This window comes from Aphidius gifuensis, linkage group LG4 (genome assembly GCF_014905175.1).
Source record: "Aphidius gifuensis isolate YNYX2018 linkage group LG4, ASM1490517v1, whole genome shotgun sequence".
NCBI classification, from domain to species: domain Eukaryota; kingdom Metazoa; phylum Arthropoda; class Insecta; order Hymenoptera; family Braconidae; genus Aphidius; species Aphidius gifuensis.
In genome coordinates, this window is record NC_057791.1 from 11,051,335 (window position 1) to 11,077,267 (window position 25,933).

At 30.7% G+C, this 25,933-nt stretch overlaps 1 protein-coding gene and 1 long non-coding RNA gene across 14 annotated transcripts in view; both read right to left on the reverse strand.

Moving 5' to 3' along the window:
* LOC122855023 overlaps positions 1-16,398 on the reverse strand; it is a 90,728-nt gene extending 74,330 nt beyond the window's left edge. For 3 of the 13 annotated variants that reach the window (XM_044156131.1, XM_044156129.1, XM_044156127.1), the window contains exons 1-2: positions 14,685-16,090; positions 2,895-3,147 (exon numbers count right to left, since the gene is read on the reverse strand). In XM_044156131.1, coding sequence (XP_044012066.1) covers positions 2,895-3,127 — 233 coding nt within the window. In that variant the 5' untranslated portion in view covers positions 3,128-3,147; positions 14,685-16,090. Of the gene's footprint in view, positions 1-2,894; positions 3,148-13,546 lie in introns of all 13 variants that reach the window. The other 10 variants (XM_044156125.1, XM_044156120.1, XM_044156132.1 and 7 more) reach the window with 8 other exon arrangements.
* Positions 16,399-24,689: 8,291 nt separating this feature from the next.
* LOC122855038 lies at positions 24,690-25,502 on the reverse strand. Its single transcript, XR_006374032.1, has 3 exons — positions 25,129-25,502; positions 24,978-25,028; positions 24,690-24,892 (listed from the first exon to the last, which is right to left on the reverse strand). It is a non-coding gene; the product is annotated as an uncharacterized LOC122855038 (long non-coding RNA).
* Positions 25,503-25,933: the final 431 nt, after the last annotated feature.

Consider the following 25,933-nt stretch of genomic DNA (forward strand, 5'->3'; position numbering starts at 1 on the left):
CTGGATGATCACGTGAATATGAATATTTTATCTCGTTTGAAAAACGTGGGTTTCTAAATTCACGTGATCATCCAGTGAAAATATTTCAATTTAACGTGAATTGAGCAGGATTTTAACTGAACTATCGAAATCAAGCATCTTTCACGTGATTGCCAAGTTATTATTATTCAACATCTCGGGAAAAAAACTTGGAATTCACGTGAAAGGCTTTTAACGCTTTTTTCACTTCAAAATCACGTGAGAATAAATAAAAAACAATGTGATTTCATTCGGGTTGGCTATAGGGTCCGGTAAAACTTGATATCACGTGAAAATAAATGCTTTTTTCTCTCAGTGCAGCTGTTGGCCCTACTATCAATTTTTGTCTTGCGCGTGAAACCTTCTCAGGCAATCCGGCGTAACATTATTTTCGGCTACCATGGTTTTCCTCTTAATAAAACATCATAAAAAAAAAATTAGCTACACAGTAAAAAAAAAAAATGTTAAATGTAAAAAAATGTAAATGTTAAAAAAAAAATGTCAAATTTTTAACATTTTTTCATCTTTAACATCTGAAAAAATGTAAAAATTAGAAAAAATGTAAATTTGACATTTAAAAAAATGTTAATTTATTTTAAACATAAAATTAACACTTAAAAAAATGTTAAATTTTGAATTTGACATTTTTCAAATGTTAAAAAAAAGTTTTGGTAACGAATTCGTTCCCGGTTGAAAATTGAAAATTTTCAAAACTTCGGCAAAAGCCTTTGTGGTCCCTACCGCTCTGAAATCAAATATTTATTAGATTTATTAAATTTTATATTAATAACACTTTATTTATGGAAAAACACTCAATTCATATTTTTTTTTTTTTTTTTTTTAATTTAAAAACGCCAAAATTATAGAAAGTTTTAATAAAAAAGAGAAATTAAGTATTAAAATATAGTGACAGAAAAAAAATGATTGATAGTTTTTTTTTTATTCTTTAAACAACAAAATTTAAAGTGTCAACCCTCAATATTTTTTTTTCTAAATTATGTATCAACATAAATACCGATTTTACCGATCGAGCGAGCAAGGTAAAGAAGGTTTGCAGCATAAACGCGAGTCGTTCTAAAAAATATGAAAAACCGAATTGACAATAATTGTTTAGGCATTGAATAACTTTTGAACAAATTAACGTAGAAAAATTTTTTAAAGCTCAAAAAATTCTTCATTAAATTTCTGAGAGCCACACTATTTACAAACAAACTGTTAAAATCAATCCTTCATGGTTATTTTTTCATTAAAATCAATCCTTCATCGTTATTTTCTCATTATAAGATAGTGCTATGCTAGTACTATTGCTAGATAGTACTTATTGTTATAAACAATTGTGAATAGCTCATTAATTTGAGCTCGGGGCGATTTTTATCAAGAGAGTGTGGCTCCCGGTATTCGAAAAACTAACAATTTGAGACTAAATTAAAGTTTTTAAGTTCAATTTTTTAAGAGTTATACGAAATCTAAAAAAATGTTAAATTAGTTTTTTTGTTAATTAACAAATTTCTAACAATCGTAAAAAATTGTTATTGTATTCTGGCAAAAAATCGCATCCATGATTTGTTTTTAGTTTTCTTAATAATTCGTCTTAAAAATTTAACAACAATCTTCTTTTGTTAATAATAAATTAATAAAAAATTACGCAAACTTTTTTCATATCCTTAGTTATAGTAATTTTTTGAAGGTTCAATTTGGTGCGAGTACGAACTTTCTATCTACTTTACTTTTGGAGATATGATTATTTTTTCATTTGGTCGTACAAAAAACAATACTAGTAGGCTTACGCCTACGTAAAACTAGTTGAGAGACGACCGCTAGGTCTTGCGAGTTGCATTAATTATTTTCCCTCGCTTCTACCACTAAACGAAGCCAAATAAAACTTTGTATTACAGAAATAAGTTTTATACATATTATAAAAATGAATAATATAATTAAAGAAGTTACAAAACATAAGTTATTCTTCAGTTCATTTTTTTTTTTGTTCTATCGAGATCATATCCATTCGGAATGAATAATTATTTACTTTTTATTATCAATATGTCATACCTAACCTATGGTTTTGCTCGTTTGTGTCAATTTTTTTTTATATTATTTATCGATTTTGCTATAAATAAATTTATTTTGTGAATATTAATATTATTATTAATATCTTGTGTGATTGTTTGTAATTTTATAATTAAGAAAAGATTGAAATAAATAATTTGAAACATAATCATATTTATATATGCATATTTTCTTCAAGACAATTTACATTTTTTTAAATGTCAAATTTTTAACATTTGTTTGGATGTCAAAATCGGTCTACACTTTTTTAAATGTTAAATTTTAACATTTTTTCAAATGATAATTTTTAACATTTTTTTAAATGTTAATTTTTTAACATTTTTTAAGTGTTAAAATTTAACACTTAAAAAAATGTTGAATTTAACATTTAAAAAAGTGTAGACCGATTTTGACATCCAAAAATTGTTAAATTTTACATTTTTTTTTTTTACTGTGTAGCTCGGCTGCGTTCTACTATAGCTGTAAAATTTCATCCGTTTTATGACTTTTTAAAAATTATTATCTATTAAAACTCACGCGTAGTTATGCCGCCATTTGTACATTTCGATGCCTATAAAAAATCAAAATGCGATTAAAAAAAAATCTAATCATTTTAAAAACGCTTGAAAATTGAAAATATTTATCTGTCTGACCTGTCTAAACGACGACTACTACGATGCAACTAAGTCGTATATTTTTCTTCTAATACCAGTCGCTAGAGACTATAATATGTTATCCCTTTACAAACCTTAGTTGATTTCAGCAACGAGTCCACTGTCTATTACGTTCGCTAGCACAAAAAGTTCAAATTAATAAAAACCATTACAAACCTGTGATGCTGGACTGGTGTTGATCTTGGAGATAAATGCTGATTGTGTGAGGATGGTGGTGGACCTTGAAGGGATTGGGTCAGTACTCGAGAATGAGTAGATGTACTACCAGCCAGTGAGTGGCTGTGAGTGCCGTGAGAATTGGAATGATGATGGTGATGCAGATCGCCACCTACTGGTCCAACTACTGCCAGCCCACTCACTACCTGGACTTGCTTACCAACTGTCTCCATCACCTTTGGTGCATCATGAACTAGAATGAATTTTTGTTCTAGTTATTGACTCACATTCAAAAATATAATAAGACTAAGTTTAAACAAGGCTAAATTTGGCAGTCACGGTAGCAGCAGATGCAGAGGCGTAAAAGATGCCGAGGTCCCGGTCTTCAAAATTTGAAGCCTAATCTGAATGAATTATGATCCGGGACAGTTGAATAATAACTCAAGGACAGATGAATAGGCTCTTACTTGTAAGAATCTAACCTTTTTACGGACGAAATCGAAATTTGAAAAAAAGGTCAACTACCCCTCGAGTAACCATAATTAGGGAGTTAAAAATTTTTTTTTTTTTAGGTGTATTTCACGGGGCTGAAGTTGGCGGCCACTTTAGCGGCACAAGCAGGGACGAATACGAAGGTATGTGAAGTTAGCACATCAAGAGGCACGGCAGTGCCTCGCGTCAAGTATGAGAAAAAAAAAGTGGGAAAACGTAAAATAACTACAGTGCCTATATATACACGACACAAAGCTAACCCCTTCCTGCTCCAATTCTTTACGAATTTATTAAAGTATGATCTCGTGGAGATAAAAAAATTCTTTTTTGTATCGATCCTATGAAACGATATCAAGCTTTTTTTCAAAAAAACAATCAAAATTTTTCGATGAATACTTTTTTTTAACAATCACTTCAATTTTTCACGATTGCTAGGGCTTCATGCGGTACGAGACGAGACGAGATTCGACGAGTCTCGGTATCGGTCTCGCTCGTTCGCACCAGGTCTCGGTCTCGGTCTCGGTCTCGGTCTCGGTCTCGGTCTCGGTCTCGGTCTCGGTCTCGGTCTCGGTCTCGTCTCGCAAGTCTCGCCGGGTCTCGCTTTTATACTAATATTTATTCGTCCAAGTAAAGTAAAAAAAGTGATTGAATAATACCATGTATATCAAATTCGTGAAAAATAAAAACAATTAATATTGTATTACCTAATTTTTTTAAAATTATAAAATATAAAATAATGCAATAAATATTGAATTATATTAATCAATAAATTGATTATTAATTTTAATATTAATAAAATTGATTAATCATACAAAATTATGACGAGAATTATTTTTATATACGACGTTTGTTTTTTATTTTCATTTATTAAATTCATAAAAAAAAATTTGATGTTTTCTTCAACGTGACCACAGAGGAACTGAACAACTTCAAGGATGAAGCATCAGAACGTCCTAATTGTGTAAACAAATACAGTAGACATAATCTTTCTGTTTCCAGAAAAAAAATAAAAATGAAAGACAAACGAATGTTCAAAGTGAATCTTGAAAATTTAAAAATCGTTAAATTAGTCTGAGAAAAGTCTTTAGAAATGCCATAAACAAATAGTATATTTTCTTTTTTTTTTTTCTTTTACTTCATCGATATGTATTTTTTTTCCAAGAAGTAAATCATTGCTTTTGAAACATCAAATACAAAAAATATCAGTTGAGGAAAATATAATTGGCGTAACTTAAGTCTTTACAATTTTCATTGATACATAAGGCTTGTAAATATCTTGTGACTCTGGCGTCAGTGCCCTACTGTGCAGTGTCTTATTGTGCAGGAATATAACAGTTCTTTTTTTTCAATATGATTCGATACGGTAAGAGGAAAAAAAAAATATTTAAAATATTTAAAATTTTCAGAGTCTCGCGAGACTAGCGAGACTTTCAGACGATACTCTCGGTCTCGGTCTCGGTATCGTTTTATTGATTCAAGGCGGTCTCGGTCTCGGTCTCGCGTCTCGCGAGACGACGCATGCGAGACCGAGACTAGTCTCGGTACCGCATGAAGCCCTAACGATTGCGTTTCTCTTAAAATGTTTTTAGAGCCCGGGATAAAAAAATCATGTATTGAAAAAGTATAGAATGTATATAAAAGTATTAGAAATGTATGAAAACAGTATTAAAATATATAAAGAGTATTGGAACAGTATGAATTTTCAATACTCTCTCAATACTTGGTTTTTTTTTGTGTTTCAAGGACCCGTCTTGAGTAATGAAAGAGTATTCAAAGTCAATACTCAGTATAACTAATGATTCAAAGTATTGAAAACGTATATATAATCGATACTCAGTATAATCGGTTATCCTGAGTATTGAAAATATATGGAAACTCAATACTGTAAAAATATTAGTCCCCTGAAAAACTTAGAATAATTTACTCTAATTTAAGTTGTGTAATTATTAAACAATTATCGTTAAAATCATTATTAAACAATAATAGTTATTACATATAATAAATGCAAAATGGATAAAAAAGCTATTGGCAAATCTATCTAAGGAAATGATGTAGCCAAGTAAATTAATTAGTAGTCCATTAATTTCTCAGCAGTATTTTCCATAATAAATTAAAATAATTATGGAAAATATTGCTGAGGAATTAATCTAGACAATACAAATTAATCTATTTGGCTACATTCTTTTCTTATCTATAATTTTCATAATTAATGAATTAAATAGCTATTGACAAATAGTTATTGCTCACCTGTTAATTTCTAAGATAATAATGTAGCTAAATAAATCAACCGGCAAGTTGAATCCTTTCCTCAGCCATTTTTCCAATAGAAATACAATTTATATATTAAATATATTACTGATGTATTTATGACTGACTCTAAAAATTAACAGGTAAGTCACATCTTTTCCTTAGCGATTTGCCATTGGTAATTAATTTGTTTAAATAAATTAAAAGCTATTCGTGAATAATTCAATATCAATTAATAAAATAGAGATGATGGACCTTTTTCATGTATTTAAATCAATTATACGGTATTGATGGACTTCGTAGCTTATGTGAACGAAATTTCAAATTTAAACAACTTGTAAAAACGGTCTCGCGGTAGGGTATCGGTTTCGTGATTAGGTAGCCATCAGATCAAATCCGGATAGGAAAAAATTCATGTAAGATCACAGGGCATCTTCAAGTATACAATATTGTGTTGATATAAAATACCGAATATTAAATTTTTTTTTTTTTATTACAATTCAGAGTATAGAATGAGTATTGAAATTCAATACCCGGACAGCAAACTTGAATTATAACAGTATTGAAAAGGTATGGAATTTGGCAACCAGGAATACTCGTATCAATACACTTTCAATAAATGATTTTTTTATCCCGGGTTAGTCCAGAGCAATCTTTCAACCTTATAAAACAAAATATTATATTTGAGATCTTCAGAGTCCAGAACAATCTTGCAACATTATAAAACAAAATAATATGAGATTATGACAAAAAGTGTAATAAGTGAACGATTTTTTTACACCGTTTCACATTTTCTTTCTCTGTAATTTTTCGTTTACAGTAAGTATGCATGCAGTATTTCAGATCGCAGTAAGACACTTTTCTGGATCAAGCACGCGCAGCTTTTTCAACTGCTTTGGAAGTCAAAAAAACAAAATTTCGCGGTTTAACCCCTTCTCTACTTCCCTAGGACGCGAAATAAAAAACTAAAAAAAATCCCACACTATCTTGACAACATCCCAATCCATCCTATACTAATATAAACACGTCGGTTTTTTTTTACGGAAATAATTAATGTTAAAGTGGAAAAAACGGAAATTCCGCGGTTTAACCCCTTCTCTCCTCCCTAAGGACGCGAAATAAAAATCTAAAAAAAATCCCACACTATCCTGACATAATCCCAATCTATGCTATCCTAATATAAACATGTCGGTTTTTTTTTACGAAAAAATTTAAAGTTAAAGTGAAAAAAAACGCGGATTTCGTGCTTTCCCTCCTCTCGTTACTCCCTAAAACTTTGTAATAAATCCTAAAATTTTAATTGCACTCTTCATTCGTCGTTGTTTACTCAATTTTAATAATTATTTCTCTTTATTATATTGTTTTTTATAAGTTATTTTTCCTGGGGCCCCGACCTCTATTCGTCCCTGCCCTCTGATCGTCTTCTCGCCAACATTCTCGCTAACTTCAGCCCCGTATAGAAATTATGTGCGAAATTTTTTAATTTTTGTGCACTTATATATTTTTTTTAATTAATAGTTGTGCTACTTTAAAGCCAAGATAGCACAACTTTTTTGTTTATCAACATAGGGGAGGGCTGTTAGGGTCATATTTTTGTGCAAATTATGTGCAATTTAGTGTGTAAATTTCAACTTGATCGGATAATAATTATTTCTTGAATTAATTATTTATTTTTTCTTCTACTGGTTGTGTTACCTTAAAGCCAAGATAGCACAACTTTGTTGTTTATCAACATAAGGGAGGGCTGTTAGGGCCATAATTTTGTGCAAATTATGTGCAATTTAGTGTGTAAATATCAACTTAATCGGATAATAATTATTTCCTAAATTCATTCATCATTCTTGTTTTCTACTGGTTGTGCTACCTTAAAGCCAAGATAGCACAACTTTTTTGTTTATCAACATAGGGGAGGGCTGTTAGGGCCATATTTTTGTGCAAATTATGTGCAATTGAGTGTGTTAATTTCATCTAAATCGGATAATAATTATTTCCACACTAAAAATAAAATTTAATAATTAATTGAGGAAATAATTATTATCCGATTAAGTTGAAATTTACACACTAAATTGCATAATTGCGGCCCCGTTATGATGAACAAAAGTTGTTAACTTGGCTTTAAGGTAGCACACAACAGTGAAAAAAATGAATAATTAATGAAATAATATTATCCGATTAAGTTGATATTTACACTAACACATAATAACAACACTCGCTGTTGATAAACAACAAAGTTGTGCTATCTTGGCTTTAAGGTAGCACAACTATTAATTAAAAAAAAATATAAGTGCACAAAAATTAAAAATTTCGCACATAATTTGCACATAATTTGCACAAAATTCCTATTATAGCAATAAGTGATTGTGCCTTTAGGTTGTGCTAACTTTCTAGACCTAATGCGATCTGAAATACTATCTAGAGATACATTTTCGTTTCTGTGTTGCGTATTATGTGTATGCAGTATGTATTTTTTTTTCTTTTTGTTTGTTACCAGTAAACATGCATGCAGTATTTCAGATAGTAATATATATTTTTCTAGGTTAGTTCCAGAGATAGCGCATCTGAAATATTGCTTGTTTTATACACTGTGAATATACGCTTTTAGGGATATAAAGTGTTTTTTACACTGTCTACCAATTTTTATCTCGCTGCAATCCGTAATACAGACGGTACGTATTGAGTGTACGCTACTTGTATTTTCGAATGTTATATATGTAATATCATAGATAAAAAAATGGTGTACAACATCACAAAAAGAAAAGTGGACATTTAAAATAATTACGTCCTAGCAGTATGTCATATAGCAGCAAGGTAATTGGTTTATGGTGTGAAGAAATTATTATGCTTATCAAAGCGATTCTCAGAAAAAGCTGCCCCAGATCGCAGCGACGTAAAAATTACGGTGGAGAAAGACCTTTATAACGCCTGAGTGAATTTGAAAAAAAAAAATCAAATTTCATATGATCAAAAGACTTTACAAAAAGATGTTATGTCATAACAAAAAAAGAAAGTTTTTTTTACAAAAAAGAGCTTCAAGTTCAACTTTTTTATTAATTTTGTAATTCTGATCAAGTAAGGCTTAAAATTAAAAGCTATTTATGTGATAGTTATGTGTGAAAAAAAAAATTATTTATAACTTTTAAATAATTTATTATCCAAAATTATTTATATTTTACACACATAATTCGCTCGTAAAAAGCTCATAATTTAGAGCCTCACTTGATTGAAATCGCATATTAAATAAAAAAGGTGTGCTAGCCACCTCAAAAGCTAGCATAATTATTAATAAAAAAAAAAGATTATTATAAATAAATTTTTTTTTTTACACACTGAACTAAACAACTGAAATAAATGCTAAGAAGGTCTCGAATTTAGACGCATACTTCTTAAAAAAAATTATTTTGTTCTTATTTCAAGAACAAGTTCTAAATTTTAGAAAAAAGCTTTTTGAAAATAATCCAACTTGGATTAGACCCAAAATGGTCTTAAATTTAAACGCCTACTTCTTAAAAAACATCGCTCTCACTTCAAGAACAACAGTTCCAAATTTTAAAACAAGGCTTCTTGAAAATAGTAAAGTTGTGTCTTAAATTAGGAACAAAAAGATTACTATCAAGTCAAAATTAGATTCAATTCAAGAAGTAAATTACTGCTGATTCAAACGAAAAAAAAAATATTTATTCAACATATGACACTGAATGTAGCAGCCATGTGGCATTCCATCTAAAGAAAAATTTTCAATTTTTTTTTTTTTTTTTTTTTTTTTTTTTTTTTTTTTTTAAATAGAAAGCCACATAGAAAAATCCTAGAAAAATTCATAAACATTGTTTATATTGTCTACAACAATCTAGGATAAAGAAGTCAAGGGATGGAAGTTTCTAATTGTATTTTATGTTACAAGGGCAGTGGGAATAATGTGTGAATTTCCAAAGCGTAAGAGGGGTAGTGCGCTTCTTAGAAATTCACACATTATTACCACTGTCCCTAGTAACATAAAATATAGTTCGTTACATGTGCCTAATCAGAGAGACCGCTCACAACTCATTTGGAGGGGAAACACTCGCCAAGGCTCGTGCGTGCCCCTCCAAATTCGTTGAGAGCACACTCTCTGAGTGGGCACTTGTAACGAAATATACTATTTTTTAGTATACCGTGCGACAAAATATTTAGACTGTGTAATAATTTAAAAATACATTTAAGGCAGTATGTCAAAATATTGAAAAAAAATTCCCTCTCACAGATTTTGATCAAAGAAGGCTTATTTTTTAAGATCTCTATTTTATCAAATTTTTTTAGTAATTTTCTACCACGATTCGACCGAGATAATTAGGGTCAAAGTTGACAACAATTTAACACTTTAACACACAAGCATAGGAAGCATCGGCACGTTTTCACTTCTATTGAAAAAACGCTCTCACAGAAAACCTTTATTTTACTACAGCTTATACTTCTTTTAATAACAAAAATAATTAAAAAAAAATCATCGATTTCTACCACGAATTTTAAAAGTTATTAATTATTTAAGACGAAAATTTAGGGTCAAAAACAGTCAAAAAGTACCAGGCGAAGCATTGAAAATCTGCTGAAGTAGTATTAGTGTGTGTAAATACGAGGCACCCTCACTCATACTTCTAAAGATGCGTCAGTAAAGTATACAAATTTTAGACATTAGAGGGCACTTATTATTTTTTTAAGCTATAGTTACAAGGGTGCCTCTTTGAACCAAAAGAATTATCCTACCTTGGGATTTACATACTGCCTTAAAGACCTCCATCCTCTAACTTTTTTTTCCTAAATTATTGTAGACAATATTAACAATGTTTATGAATTTTTCTAGGATTTTTCCATGTGGCGTTCCATGTAAAAAAAAAAATTTAATTTTTTGTTTTTTTAATTTAAATTAATTAATTAAAAAAACAAAAAATTAAATTTTTTTTTTTTTTAAATAGAAAGCCACATAGAAAAATCCTAGAAAAATTCATAAACATTGTTTATATTGTCTACAACAATCTAGAAGAAAAAAGTCAAAGGATGGAGGTCTTTAAATGTATTTTTCAATTATTACACAGTCTAAATATCTTCTCGCATGGTATACTAGAAAAAAAATACGATTAGAGACATCCTCCTCTGAATTTTTTATCCTAGATTGTTGTAGACAATATTAACAATGTTTATGAATTTTTTTAGAATCTTTCCATGTGGCTTTCTATTTAAAAACAAAAAAAATTAAAAAAACAAAAACTTGAAAATTTTTTTTTAGATAGAATGCCACATGGAAAAATTCTAGAAAAATTCATAAACATTGTTAATATTGTCTACAACAATCTAGGAAAAAAAAGTCAGAGGATAGAGATCTTTAAATGTATTTTTTAATTATTAGAGTCTAAATATCTTGTCGCACGGTATACTAAGAAAAAAATACAACTTGAGACTTCCATCCTCTGACTTTTTTCTTCTAGATTGTTGTAGACAATATAAACAATGTTTATGAATTTTTCTAGGATTTTTCCATGTGGCTTTCTATTTAAAAAAAAAAAAAATTGAAAATTTTTTTTTAGATGGAATGCCACATGGAAAAATCCTAGAAAAATTCCTAAACATTGTTTATATTGTCTACAACAATCTAGAAGAAAAAAGTCAGAGGATGGGGGTTTTCAAACATTTTTTATCCTGGTTAAAAGTTATAATAATTTTTTGTCAACCATTGTAACGCGTCTGAGTGCCACCTGGGCTTCGCCCCTGGAAAAAAATATCTGGCCACTAGACGTGGCTGCCAAATTCAGTGTCATTTTTATAAACAAAAATAAAACGTATTGTCAACTCAATTTTATCAATCAAACCATTTTTTGTAGATCAAATAATTGTTAAAGTTAAAATTTTTTCGAAAGTTCAACTGAAGAGTTTAGAGAAGTATTACAACTTATTTATTATTATTAATTCAAGTAAAAATAAGACAATGCCCAAAAGCTAAATGAATGTAGAGAAAAATTATAAGACGGAGAATATTCTTCATATACAATACAAGGAACTACCGAAAAAAATATTTTTTTTTTTTTTCAAATTTCTATATGTTACAGCGTCTTCAAAAATGATAACAGTAATGACAATAATATTTTGGTGATAGTAATTTCTTGATTTTGTTCGATAAAATTACTTGAAACACTAATTGTTTGTTTCACTACAAATTCTACAAACTCAGAGCTCACTATAACGATTACAAAATTTTTCTACAAGTAAGTTATGCGTTTAGGAGTCGCATCTTTAAGAAATTTTTGATGCACCTTAATTAAGATATTTCTTTATTTATTGTTTATGTCATAGAATTGTAGTAAAGAGCAATTGCTGACTTAAGGAGGTTATGCACAAATTCATTGCGGGTGTTGCGGGGAGCTTCTGACGTCACAGACAAAACTGAAATCTGGCTACACTGTAAAAAAATAAAGTGAAAGCGCCTGCGCCCCGTATACAATATATGGGATTGCGGGTATGTGTGTGTGTTTGAACATGCCATACGTTGCCACATCTAATTTTTGTAAAGTTTATAATTAATTTCTCATTAATTGACCGATCAACATATGAAAATTTTTCGCGCAATTAATAAAACTTGGTTTCTAGTATATGTGTAATTTTTTTCAAGACTTTTTCATCATTTTTTCTATCCGAAAAAAATGGTTGAAATCTCCATAAGAGCCAATGTTAAATATTATTTTCAATAATTAATTACAAAAAAATTTAACCGATCAACATAAGAAAATAATTATACCGTTGCATTCAGAATGAAAAGATCTACTTGTGTACAAAATTTCAGAACATTCTCATTATATTTAAAAAAAAAAAGAGTAATTTCGGCATAACCTCCTTAATTGTGTAGCAGAAAGCTATTGTGAATTATAATGTCTTCTTATATTAACATATTATATTTATTTCGAGTTTTGAGTTTCAGCTTGTCATAAATGTAGACGCTAGAAAATAAACAAAATATGATACTTTATTGATTACTAAGTTTGAGCTATCACATGGGACAAACGTATAAGAATCTATACTTAAAAATCCACTCTTCAGAAGCTGCGGTTTGAAAAAATGCTATATTGCTTAATTTTCTAGTACTGGTAAAGATCATTTTTTTACGAACTGTTTTTTTTTTTTTGTTGAACAAACAACAAAAATTATCACTTTTAAAAAACACATTAGATTATTTTTTTTTAATAAATCAAAATATACAAAAACACTCATATTTTTTACTTGGAATTCTATTTTGAAAACTAAATTTTGTCACTGTTTTATACATTTTTATATTAAGTTATATTTTTTTATGGTTGGCTTTAGCAAGATTATCATATCCCAGACAACACGGAACAACACGTCGGTGACGTATCGTGTAGTTATTACGTATACAAAGCCGTTTTTTCCATACTTCAACTTTATTTTTAACCACTTTGCTCATTCGTAGGAATTTTTTTCATATTTTTCTAGTAATTGTGAAAAAATTTCCCATAAGAAACGAATAAAAAAACATGTTGTCTGGGATATGATAAAATCCCCCATTAACGATTGAAAATTGAAAAAAAATCAAAATTGAAAAACAGATATAAATGCAAAAGATAATAAAATTAAAAGAAAACGGATATTTCATTGATAAAATGTACATGCGTTTTATACTAGAAGGATGCTATTTCCATCATTTTACACTATTTGAGCTAGGCTTAACACTTCGACGTGGTTATAGCAAGATTTTAATAACCTATCATAATAAAACCAACGGGAAGCAACCAAAAGCCGTCTTAAGCCACCGCTAAAATAATAAAATCTACATCAATTAAAAATCTCTTTACGCCCTCACTAAAACAAGTTAAAATGGTGCAAATAGTCTCATTCTTTATTTCACCCGTCACTCACAAACGTAAAAAATGGCTTACATTAGATGATAACTGTAGAAACTTTTTTCTCGCACCATGGCTATTTTTATATAAAAACACTGTTACACTACCATGGATAAACTACATTAGACCTTACAACACTTAAAACACTGTCATTGCTGAATTATTCAATACATTTTTCATGAGTGTTATCTTGTATTAATAATGTTTGTGAAATTTTGATTGAAGAACGAGAGAAAAAAATAGTCATGAAGATGTGTACGTAATAAGTACATTTAAGTGCAATTTCAAGATGGGAGGTTATATGAAAGTTAAAATAAATCTTACAAATCAAGTCCGCACAACACACAAAAAACTGCAAACGAATCGACAATGTTCAAATCATTAACTATTAAAATAAGATATTCAGTGTATCAAATGTTTTTTTTTTATTTTTAAATTATCGTTTTCAATCCTTGGCGTGGGAGTCAAGCGGGTTGGGGAGTGTTCAACACAAATTAATATTTAAGCGTTAAAATTTGTACACGAATATACTTCTAGTAGATTATATGCTAAATTCGGTATATGAATGATCCCGTGGCGTTTTCAGGGCCGCCAGGTTAACGTCACGATGAAAGCACACATCACATATATAACTACAGATCCAAACAGCGTGGACGTAAGGACGACCGGATGGATGGCTGGCCAGGCGGACAGGGGGGTAGCAAACGTTGTGGGGTGGGAAGGGGGAGAGAAAGGAGCGCCAAAGAGCAGTGTTGGCTTTAGTAAAAGAGATCAGGGGCAACAGAAAAACTTGGAAACGACGTTGTCTGAGCAAGGGGAAATGGGCGACAAGGATGGAGGGAGTAACCGCTATGGTGTGCGAACGGCATGGAAAAAAAAGACTACGTTTCACAAATCACAATGAGCGGGGCTAAGAGAAGAACTGCACTGGAGGGAGAATTGTGCAGGACAGGGACGCGCCGATATGGGGCCCATGAGGTGCAATAGGATTTCAAACGTTTATTTTTATTGCATTTAATATTTTTTTAATTTCATATCATTTCTTTAGGCGTTGAGCAAAAACATAGATATTTTTTTTTTATATGTCCGGGCATTTCATTTCGATTATATGCATATTTTTCAAGTAAAGGTTGAAAGAATAGAATAACAAAAAAAAAAGAGAAATCATACGCACTTTTTGTAATGTGTTGTAGATATTATTTATTTGTTCTTTGGCACTCTTGTTTTGATGTTAAGACGACACTTCGGTACATGGATAGCAAGGAGTATGAACACTTCGTTTTTGCTTGAGAATGCCGTCGCTCAAATATTGAAAAAATGAAAGATTTCATAGAATTTTCACTTGACTTAACACATTATAAATATTTACATGATGGATCTTACATCGGAATTGCTTTCCAACTATGAGCAAATTTATTATATTCTCAATATCAGACTGCGGTTTAACACAGTGAATGAATGGTATGAATTTGTCTATTCGCATTCAACGATTTTGATTCTACGTGACTAATGTATGCTTAATTTCTCAAACTCAGGTCTAATATATATGATATTCACTATTTATACACTCGTGACACTATTTAATTGACAAAAAAAATAAGTTTATCAACGAATAAGTCCGTCTGTTAATTTAATGTCTCACTTGTTAATTTTTTATCTTCATTCGGCGTTGTGTCGCTCAACTTTAAGTCTTCAGCTTGGATAGCTGATCAATATAAAACACTGGTAGTCAATATAACCGCATTAATGCGTGATTAATGTCGATAAGAACATTTTTTTAAAAATACGCAGTTTTTTGGTGAAAATAGATAATTTTGCACGAGAACGCGCACTATACTAGCCCTGTTACAGCAATTACCAGTCGAAACGAGCTTAGCAGGCGACCGAACAAGCAAGCCAACGAGAGATTCGTGAGCTCCCGACTTAAAGATGATAGAGTCTTAGCTTACTTACGTTACTCCTTAGGTTATTCTTTCTTGTGAAATTCTACAGTCCTTAATCTACATCATGACAATAACAACGTCGTGAATTTACATTAGAATACAAAACAATTGTTGAAGCAATATTTACTCGCTATAATTTGTTGTATTTCTATTCAATTAACAAATATTGTAAAGCGTGAATTGTTAAAGAAAATATTAAAGTATTCAGTCGTAATACACGTTACAACGTTCTTACGAGAGACATTATCTCTACAAGATGCCGTGTAGTGTGCTCATGCAAAAATAACCTAGAACGACCTCAGAACATTTTTCTTTTAGCAATTTGAGGAATTTATATTATTGTTTGTTGAATTTAGCTGATTATACTATATTCCATCAAAAAATACTTTTGTATTCAAGAATTTTACTATACAATCATTGATGTTTTAGGGGTTAGAATTTGTTTATACCAAATTTATGATGATATTAAAAGAACTGCATGTAAGATGAAACAATAAAACATCCGCGGGAATACACCACATACCCGGACATACGTATAGTTGTATATAATTTTATCGATCGAACTATTCGTGCTGCTGAATATACTACAATCGCGACTCGCGAAAACGAACGGTTGACCAAAATGTTCACACACACTCACTTACTTTTATACTATAAACCATGGTAGAATAGGGTGCAACAGGGTGCAAACTCACATCGCTTGTAAAACGCTCTGATGTAAACATGGCCGTCTTAATTCCCATAAAACTAGTGACATGACCCTAGTAGACGTGATTTCCTTAGTGACTATACGTATTGCACCACTGAAATATAATAAAACCATATATTTAATAACTACTATATTGCGCATCGCCTATGCTTTCCCATAAGTGGGCTCTGCGGATTCATTACGGTGCAGCACCCGTATTCAGAGGATGTTCTCATTAGGGCGTTTTTTTTTCGATGGTGGCGTTTGTGAAGCTTTTCTATATGAAATCTATATAAAAAAAATTTTGTCAAGCGCCATCAGCGGAAAAAAAAGCCCTAATGAGAACAATTTTGCCCCGAGAATACGGGTGCAGACATAAGCTGTGTTCGATGGTCGTCTCGGCTCAGTTCCGCCTCACTTACGGCTCACTTATGGCGCTAGCGACGTACGGTTGTTTGAAGAACTACAAAGGCACAAAATCTCAATACAGGTGCTTATCTATATCATCACTGTATCAATGCTTCAATAAATATTGTTTATTTACTTTATGCAAACAGTGTCATCATAATAATCTATTACAATGAGTTGATGAATATATAATCAAAATGAATATAGAAAATATGATTCAGGTGAGAGCAAATAGTGAATGAAAGAAATAAAAATGAAAATACAAATTTTGGAGATAGAATTATTATCTGTGCCATTGAACAATAATTTTTTATCTTTTATACATAGGAAATAGATGAAAACAATCAAAATAACATTATGAACTCATTTTGTTATTACAAAATTAAAGTTTTAATAAATAACAATAAATTTTGAAACGACAACGAACAACAACAACAATCGTCATTTCGTCAATCAACAATATTTATTGGGGCATTAATACAGTAATGATATAGATAGGCACCTGTATTGAGATTTTGTGCCTTTGTAGTTCTTGAAACAACCGTACGTCGCTAGCGCCATAAGTGAGACGGAACTGAGCCGAGACGACCATCGAACACAGCTATAATGGCAGCGTTCTTTCGTCATTTTTTTTTTAGCGCATCATGACCAAGCATTTGCGCAAAGGTGAAAAAGCACGTGAGTTTTCAAATGTTTGTAAGTGTGTGTAACGCACACATATATACTTTAAAAATTTTACTGGATTCCTTTACTTCTGGGCAACTGCGCGGTCAGAATGCGTGAAAAAAAACTGGCCGAAGAACGCAGCCACTGCTCGACAAAAATCTTTTGCGCATGCTCGAATTATTATTCGAGTAGGAGCTCGGAAACATTCGGCAAAGCACACAAATTCATTGTGTATACGTGTGAACCAAGCAGATTATTCAGACATGCGCAAAAAAATTTTGTCGAGGCGTATGACTGCGACAGAGAGATTGTCTGCACCGTAATGAATCCGCACAAAATCATACCCTATGCGCAATATAGTAGTAATAAATATATGAATGAAACTGGAAGGTGAACTCCTATGCTTAGCCCATGAAGAATAGAGAACAGGAGGACGAACTTAAATGGGGCTATCGAGCCAAAAACGCTACAAAAACCGACAAGGTGAATTAGTTCTATTTTGGCCTGCAGTCCAATTCACAGGGCATTACAATTTAGGGCTTTTTTCCTCCACTGGCGGCGCTTGTGAAGCTTTTGTATGTAAAATCTATATAAAAAAAATTTTACAAGCGCCATCAGCGGCAAAAAATAGCCCTAAATTGTAAAAAATTTGCCCTGTGAATTGGACTGCTGTAGAAAGCACTGCTGCGAGGCCTGGACCACTTTGAGTTGTTGTAGTTACGTACGTGTGATAATATATGAAACGGTATCTTTACATGTGTAGGGGCAATGTTTATGTTTATTTATCATTGTTGATCGTATCAATGTGTGAAGTTAATGTTTTTTTTTATTAAACAATATATTTGATAACTTTTAACAATTATATTGAATAGATTAAAGAAAAAAATTACAATTTTACGGAAAAAGTATCCGCGAAAGTATATGATGATTATAAAAAAAAATTAAAAAAATCAAGGTTGATCATGATTCAATAATAAAAATATTTATCAATTGAATTCATATCGAAAAAATAATCTTGATTAAAATTAATTTAAAAAAAAAAAATAATATTGTCGGAAATACTATACTCGTATAAACATGTTCGTTATATTTAGTTACCTTAAATATAATAAATTTGTTGATATTGTTATAGTTTAAAAACATTTTTAAAGTTTATTTTTTATATATGTCAATAGCCGAATACTATTTTAGTAGCCATACCTAAAAATCATAGTAATTATCATTAAAATAGTATGCATTATTTTCTTGACTTAAATTTCATTATTTTATCATTATTATATTATTATGAATACCTATATATGAAAAAAAACTATGTACTTATTTTATCTTCATTATACAACAAGATTGTTTACATTGGAGTAATCTAAAGAGTAATAACTAATCAATTTTATGTTGTTGACAATTTATTATTAATTTTTTTATGATGAATATTATTATTTTTATTTATTATTTTGTAAAAAAATAATAAATAATAAAAATGATCACTTTATTTATTAGTTAATAATAATAAACATTGATAAACAACGACACACTCAGCAGCTCACAGCTGTCAGTTGGGTGGTCCAAGAGCGCTATTCCGACTCTTTGTATAAATTTTAAAACTAATTCACGAGTCGATTTTTATACACATTTTTAGCTTACGAAGTTCGTCCTCCTGTTCTCTATTCTTCATGGCTTAGCCAATGCACGGAGTGTCACTAGAGATAGCAGGTGCTTTCTTTTGTGTATTTATTTTTTTTCACTTTAATGCGCATGATCATGCACATGAGTAAGTCATGCAAAATTGAGGAGAGAGCAGTGGCGTCAAAACAAATAATTCTTAAAAAATAAGAATTAAAACATGGCTGGTCCAGCTCTTTATGTCCTACGCTGTTGCAATCTGACTTTTTGCCGACTGCGCATTTAACTGCGCATGCGCGACAATAAACAGGAAAAAAAATAAATACACAAAAGAAAGCACCTATTAATACATTGGTTGGCATTTCCGCTTGCTCACGCATGCGCCATTATATCTTGTACAGTCAACGTCAAAACAAACTAGTACTACACGGGATAAAAGTTACAATATATATCAGTAGTCTCAACCAATTATAGTTGACGTGACTGTACTGACAAGGACAACATCCCAACCATTGAGTTTCTCTCTCGGTGACACGAAGTTCCGCTTCGAGTTTTATTATATTTCAGTGTATTGCGCATGCTAAGATCGCTCAGAATTACGTCGGCCATGTTTACGAGCAAATGTTAACTTGTCGTGAGTTTTTAAGCTTTTTCTGTGATCATATCATGGAGTTTTATAATGAGGGTAATCTGTGACGTTAAGGCATGTGGCCACTAGCATAGTTTTTCGACCAAGTTCTATGCCATAGCACTTGTGTCACTATATTTAACTAGAAATTTACTAGAAAATGGCCGCCGAGGACTATGTTGAAAAAATGCTGCATGCAGCATTTTCAGCATAGAACCGCTAACTTCACACTAGTTTTTTTTGATACAGCCAACATTAAAAAAATACAACAACAATGGTTAGCGTTATTAATAAATTTGTTTGCTTATATTTACACATGTATAGTACATATATATAATGATTGACTGTCAAAATATCAAATTGTCAACAAATAAAAAAGGTTATATTTTTATTTATCTTTTATGTGTTTGTAAACAAGTTGGTACAGCTGAAACAATTTCAAGAAACGATTAAAACGCCGCCCTATAGCCGTCATATGTGAACTTTTCCTTCCATAGCGCTATGGCATAGAACTTGGTCGAAAAACTATGCTAGTGGCCACAAGCCTTTACACTGTGTATTAACATAGGGAGCTGCAATCCAATTCACAGGGCATCACAATTTAGGGCTTTTTTCCTCCACTGGCGGCGCTTGTGGAATTTTTCAATGTGAAATCTATATAAAAAAAATTTTACAAGCGCCATCACCGGCAAAAAAAAGCCCTAAATTGTAAAAAATTTGCCCTGTGAATTGGATTAATGTTGAAATTTACGGAATGGAGCAAGTCAGACATTAGTCAGTACACATTATCGCCAGCGATCTGAAGTCACATTATAGCTGTGTTCGATGGTCGTCTCGGCTCAGTTCCGTCTCACCGGCCAAAATTTTAGAGGAAAAAACTGTTTCTTGTAGTGGCAGTACTGGCACATGACATTATTTTTTTTGGCTTCTAATTATTAGATGGATAACTGTTCAATGTTTATACTAATAACTAAAATAAATAGAAAATTGATTTTAAGTGTAATCATAAAAGATTACAGGGAATCTTTGTGATTACCAAAAAAAAGTAATCTTGTTTAATCATTGGAAAGATTACATGATTACCGGTAATCTGTAATCTGGTGTACACTAAATTTTGGAGTGACTTCCCCCTCGTATGCATGATTACAGGTAATCTGTAATCTGGTGTAATCTTCAATAATCTTCAATAATCTCGTGTAATCTTTTTGAAATCTTTGAATTTTAAGTGTAATCATAAAAAATTACTGGGATTCTTTGTGATTACAAAAAAAGTAATCTTGTGTAATCATTGGAAAGATTACATGATTACCGGTAATCTGTAATCTGGTGTACACTAACTTTTGGAGTGACTTCCCCCTCGGTTTTTTTAAATAAAAAAAGTTAGTATTATTGGAAGAAGTATTTATATTAATAAATTTTCATTACACTTAAATAGTTTCTTTGTTATTATATCGACTTTTAAAATAATAATGTCAATGTGGAATGTGCAATATAATAAAAACAGCTGAGCAATTGACATTTGACAATAAAACAAAATATCAAATATGGCCGCTATTAATGACCAGTGCCACGGTTGATAATCTAGAAATTACTTATATGAAAGAAAAAAAAAAAAAAAAAAAATTTTTTTTTTGCTGGTACCAAAAACAGAAAATACCGTATTTTCACCTATATAGTTGTAAAAATACCGTATCGAAAATTTTACTCGTATTTTACGGTATTTACATGGAAAAATCGGTAAAAGGCATATTGGTATGGTATTTCAATTTGATACCAAATACCGTATTTTACCGTATTTAATACCGGTAAAATACCAAATACCGTATCAGTCGACATCACTAATTACTGGAATTCTACTGGTAGATACTACCGGTAGGAACTACCAGTAATCTACCAGTAAAATTTCAGTTACAAATTACTGGTAGGAACTACCAGTAATCTACCAGTAGAATTCCAGTAGAAAATTACTGGTAAGAACTACCAGTAGTCTACTGGTAGATTACTGGTAAATTATTTTGATAAACCCGAAAGCCTCAGCATTAGAGTATTTGCTGTAATAAATAACACGCTTGCTTGTAATTATATTATTGAATAGTTTAAGGTGTTACCCGCGCATATCTAGAGACCTCTTGCGGATGGCATTTAGAAACATAATATTTCTATGAGTGCGAACGAGATAAAAAAAAAGGAGAAAATCTCGTTTCTCACTTCCACTTAAGTATTTAGACGAAGACAAAAATTTATTTTTATTCGTTGTAAAATAAAAAGGTCTCAAAGCCCTATTAATTTTTATATCAAAAGTTTCCTTATTGTTTCTTCTATCTATACTTAGTTTTTGATAAAGCTAGCCGTATTTTTCATGAAATGGCTAACCAGGTTTCTAAAAACTCAACCGGACTCTCCATAAGAACCTATGTATAACCTCCAAAAAAGTAGCTTACTTTATTAATTAATTACTAAGTAATTAGCTACAAGAAAATTATCATAAAATTTGAGCGTGTGTATTACTATTTCATTAAGCTACTTAAAAAATTCCAAGGCTCTAGCCGTATTTTTGATTTGTGCTGGATATTCCTTAATATTTTACGGCATACAGCTAAAGTATAAATGCAGCTGAGAAAATTTATATTTTTTAAAACAAAAATGTCCTAGAAAAAGATGTAGCTAAGCTGAGCCACATTGATTCTTGAGCTACATTTTCTCCTTAGCTACAGCTTGTCCTATATATATTTATAAATATTTGAAAAATAAAATACATATAATTTAATTTTTGAAGGATAAAAATGTCCAAGGAAAAGCAGTAGCTAAAGAAAAGATGTAGCTAAGGAATTGAGGTTGCCAAAGAATTATATTTTAAGCAACATCATTTCCTTAAAACATAATTCTTTGGCTAATTATTAATAACTCTTATTTTATTTATTTCATGAATAAAATACAACATGAATGAATACATGTTTATAAAAATATAAATGTCGAAGGAGAAGCAGTCGCTAAGGGAAAAATGTAGCTAAGGAATTGAGGTCGCCAAAGAATTACATTCTAAGCAACATTACTTTCTTCAAAGATAATTTTTTGGCAACCTCAATTCCTTAGCTACATCTTTTTCCTAGCTACTGCTTTTCCTTGGACATTTTTATTCATTTCATGGATAAAATACATGTAAATTTATTTTTTAAAAATATAAATGTCGAAGGAAAAGCAGTAGCTAAGGGAAAAATGTAGCTAAGGAATTGAGGTTGCCAAAGAATTACATTCTAAGCAACATTACTTCCTTCAAAGATAATTTTTTGGCAACCTCAATTCCTTAGATACATCTTTTTCCTAGCTACTGCTTTTCCTTGGACTTTTTCATTTATTTCATGAATAAAATACATGTAAATTTATTTTTTTAAAATATAAATGTTGAAGGAAAAGCAGTAACTAAGGGGAAAATGTAGCTAAGGAATTAAAGTTGCCAAAGAATTTCATTTTAAGCAACATTATTTTCTTCAAAGATAATTTTTTGGCAACCTCAATTCCGTAGCTACATCTTTTTCCTAGCTACTGCTTTTCTTTGGACATTTGTATTTTTAAAAAAAAAATTTACATGTATTTTATGATTAAAATAAATAAAAATCCCAAGGAAAAGCAGTAGCTAAGGAAAAGATGTAGCTAAGAAATTGATGTGGCCAGAACACTTATTTTGTAAGCAACTTTAATTCCTTTGCTACATTTTTTCCTCAGCTACTGCTTGTTCTATATATATATTCATTCATTCAGTAAGTAAGTAAGAGTAAATTAGTTCTTATTTTCTCGTAATGATCCCGGCAATAGTGCTTTTTTTGTCAGTTTGCAACACTGGTCTTGACGCTTCCTTAATATCTATTTCATGAATGTATGTGTGTGATGCTGTATGTCAGCTGTGTAAAAGCTAAACATAGATGCTAAATTTTGCTAAATTTGCTGTTTAAATTTTCCAGCTCCAATGCGCTGTTGCCAGAGCCTCAATACTTGTTCTCATAAAATTGCTAAAAATCGTGTTTTGTAGCTTATATTTTTATTAATTACGTGAGATTTAGTCTTATAAGCCCATTTCATCCTGATATCAAAAAATTCCTTAGTTTTTGATTATCTATTAGTTTTTGGGATAGGTGAGACCAAAACAAGTATTGTTTGGTTAAGTTCGTAGATATTTTCTAACATTTCCTCCCATAAGAGCCTATGTTTAACCTCTCTAAATTATGTCAACTTTGAATAATTATTTAAAAAAAAAAAATCTTATAACTTAAAAACTGAATTGACAAAAAGATGCATATTATTATTTCATTTATCTAAATTATTAATTTCATGAGCCTCAGACCATTTTTCATTTTGGCCGGTTATACCTTAATAGAGTAAAATTTACCAAAGTTAGTTTTAGAGAAGGGGACACGGGGTGCATTCCTTTAATAAAATTTTTTTTTTCGTTTTGCAATTTTGCCCTGTAATACCGGCCAAAATTTTAGAGGAAAAAACTGTTTCTTGTAGTGGCAGTACTGGCACATGACATTATTTTTTTTGGCTTCTAATTATTAGATGGATAACTGTTCAATGTTTATACTAATAACTAAAATAAATAGAAAATTGACTTCTTGTGATTGTTTGTTATTTTCACATAGGTCGTACCACACATTATCGTAAACTGTAAAGTCTGGAATATTGCATAGAGAATTTTATCACTTTTGTCGTTGTTTCTGTTTCGAGTTTTTAATCGGTATTACAGGGCGAAATTGCAAAACGAAAATAATTTTTTATTAAAGGAATGCACCCACGGCATCAAATATTATGTTTTTAAGGAAGAGTAGGGGAAAGCTTATTCCCCATATATGTAATACTCCTTTATTGCTAACAAGGCTCGATTCTTCCCGAGATGAAATTTCAAAGTCGTATATTTATACAAAATAGTTAAGACTCTTAATAAATAGTCAAAATAGTTAAGTCCGGCGAGAGCACCTCCGGGACTCCGGGAGTCAACATACCTAAAAGTATAAAGACTCTTTAAGGTTCTGGTAGGCTCCCTTAGACTCCAAATCGGTATAAAATATACAGTATATATCGATATATCGAAAATTTATATATCGAATACATACATAAAAAATATATTATTATTATTATTATAATATATTATGAGCATATATTTATACAAAATGTTATTACCAATAATTATTTTTTTTTACTAATAATTTATTTTTATTGATGACTTGTGAAACTTGAATTACATTTATATGCGATATAGTTATAAACAAATAGTTCGAAAAACATTGTATGTATTAACAATAACGACATAGTATATAAAAAAAAGGCATCTATAATTTTGATGGTAACATCCCAAATATTATTAATAAATATAAATAGTTAATATTATTATGCCAGTATATTTAATGGACTCCTCTTTTGGGTGTCAGCTGAACCTGCACAGACGTATTAATAAATTATTATTTAGATTATTACTAACATGTAAAATTTATAATAGAATTAAGTTTTAAATGTTGTTACCTTTTCTCAGGCTGATAAATTATATTACATACGTAATTGTTTATTTACTTTCTGAAAAAAAATTTTAATATTATTATTTAATTATAATATATATAATTAATAATAATTTATTATAGACAAAAATTTTAAGGTTATGCAAAATGACACTTACTAGATTTTCATTTGGCAGCTTCAGAAATCTCATCCTAATAGTCCACACACATAATTATTTCCAACTCTAAATGTTTTTCAACAATTGCACAAAGTGTCATCAGACTGTGTAAAAGAACATAATTAAACATACTAATTTATTAGTTTATTTAACACTTATGCCAATGTGCATCGGTGCATACGGCACGTAAGACTGCGTAGGACTATAGTTGCCAAGATGGCGTTGAATGTGCATACTTTTTTTTTATAAAGTTTTTCTAAGTCCAAAAGAACTTAGAAAATTTCAGTCGTATCGATACTTTTGTTTTCATCCTAAGTCCATTGAATTGTTTATGTGACGATGATATAAAGGAGACTCATGGAGCCTCATAGATATTACGGCACCCGTATTCACAGGGCATTACAATTTAGGGCTTTTTTCATCCACTGGTGGCGCTTGTGGAGCTTTCATATGTAAAATCTATATAAAAAAAAATTTATAAGCGCCATCAGTGGCAAAAAAAAGCCCTAAATTGTATAAAATTTGCCCTGTGAATACGGGTGCAGGAGTCTTGAAAAAAAATTGGGAGTCGCGAAACGTCGCAAAGAGCTCCGAAAACATTTTCGTATATATCGTATAAAATATATTTTTGTGGAAAGAGTCTCGTGGAGTCGCTAAAGAACGTAAGAGAACGTCAAGGAACTTACAAGAGTTTTACAGAGTCTTTTGAGTTTCTCCATGGGCAACGGTGCAGACTCTATCGTCTTCCTTGTCGTGTGCCTACCAAAACGACGCGCGCATGTACAAGGGCTCAAACTCACGACAA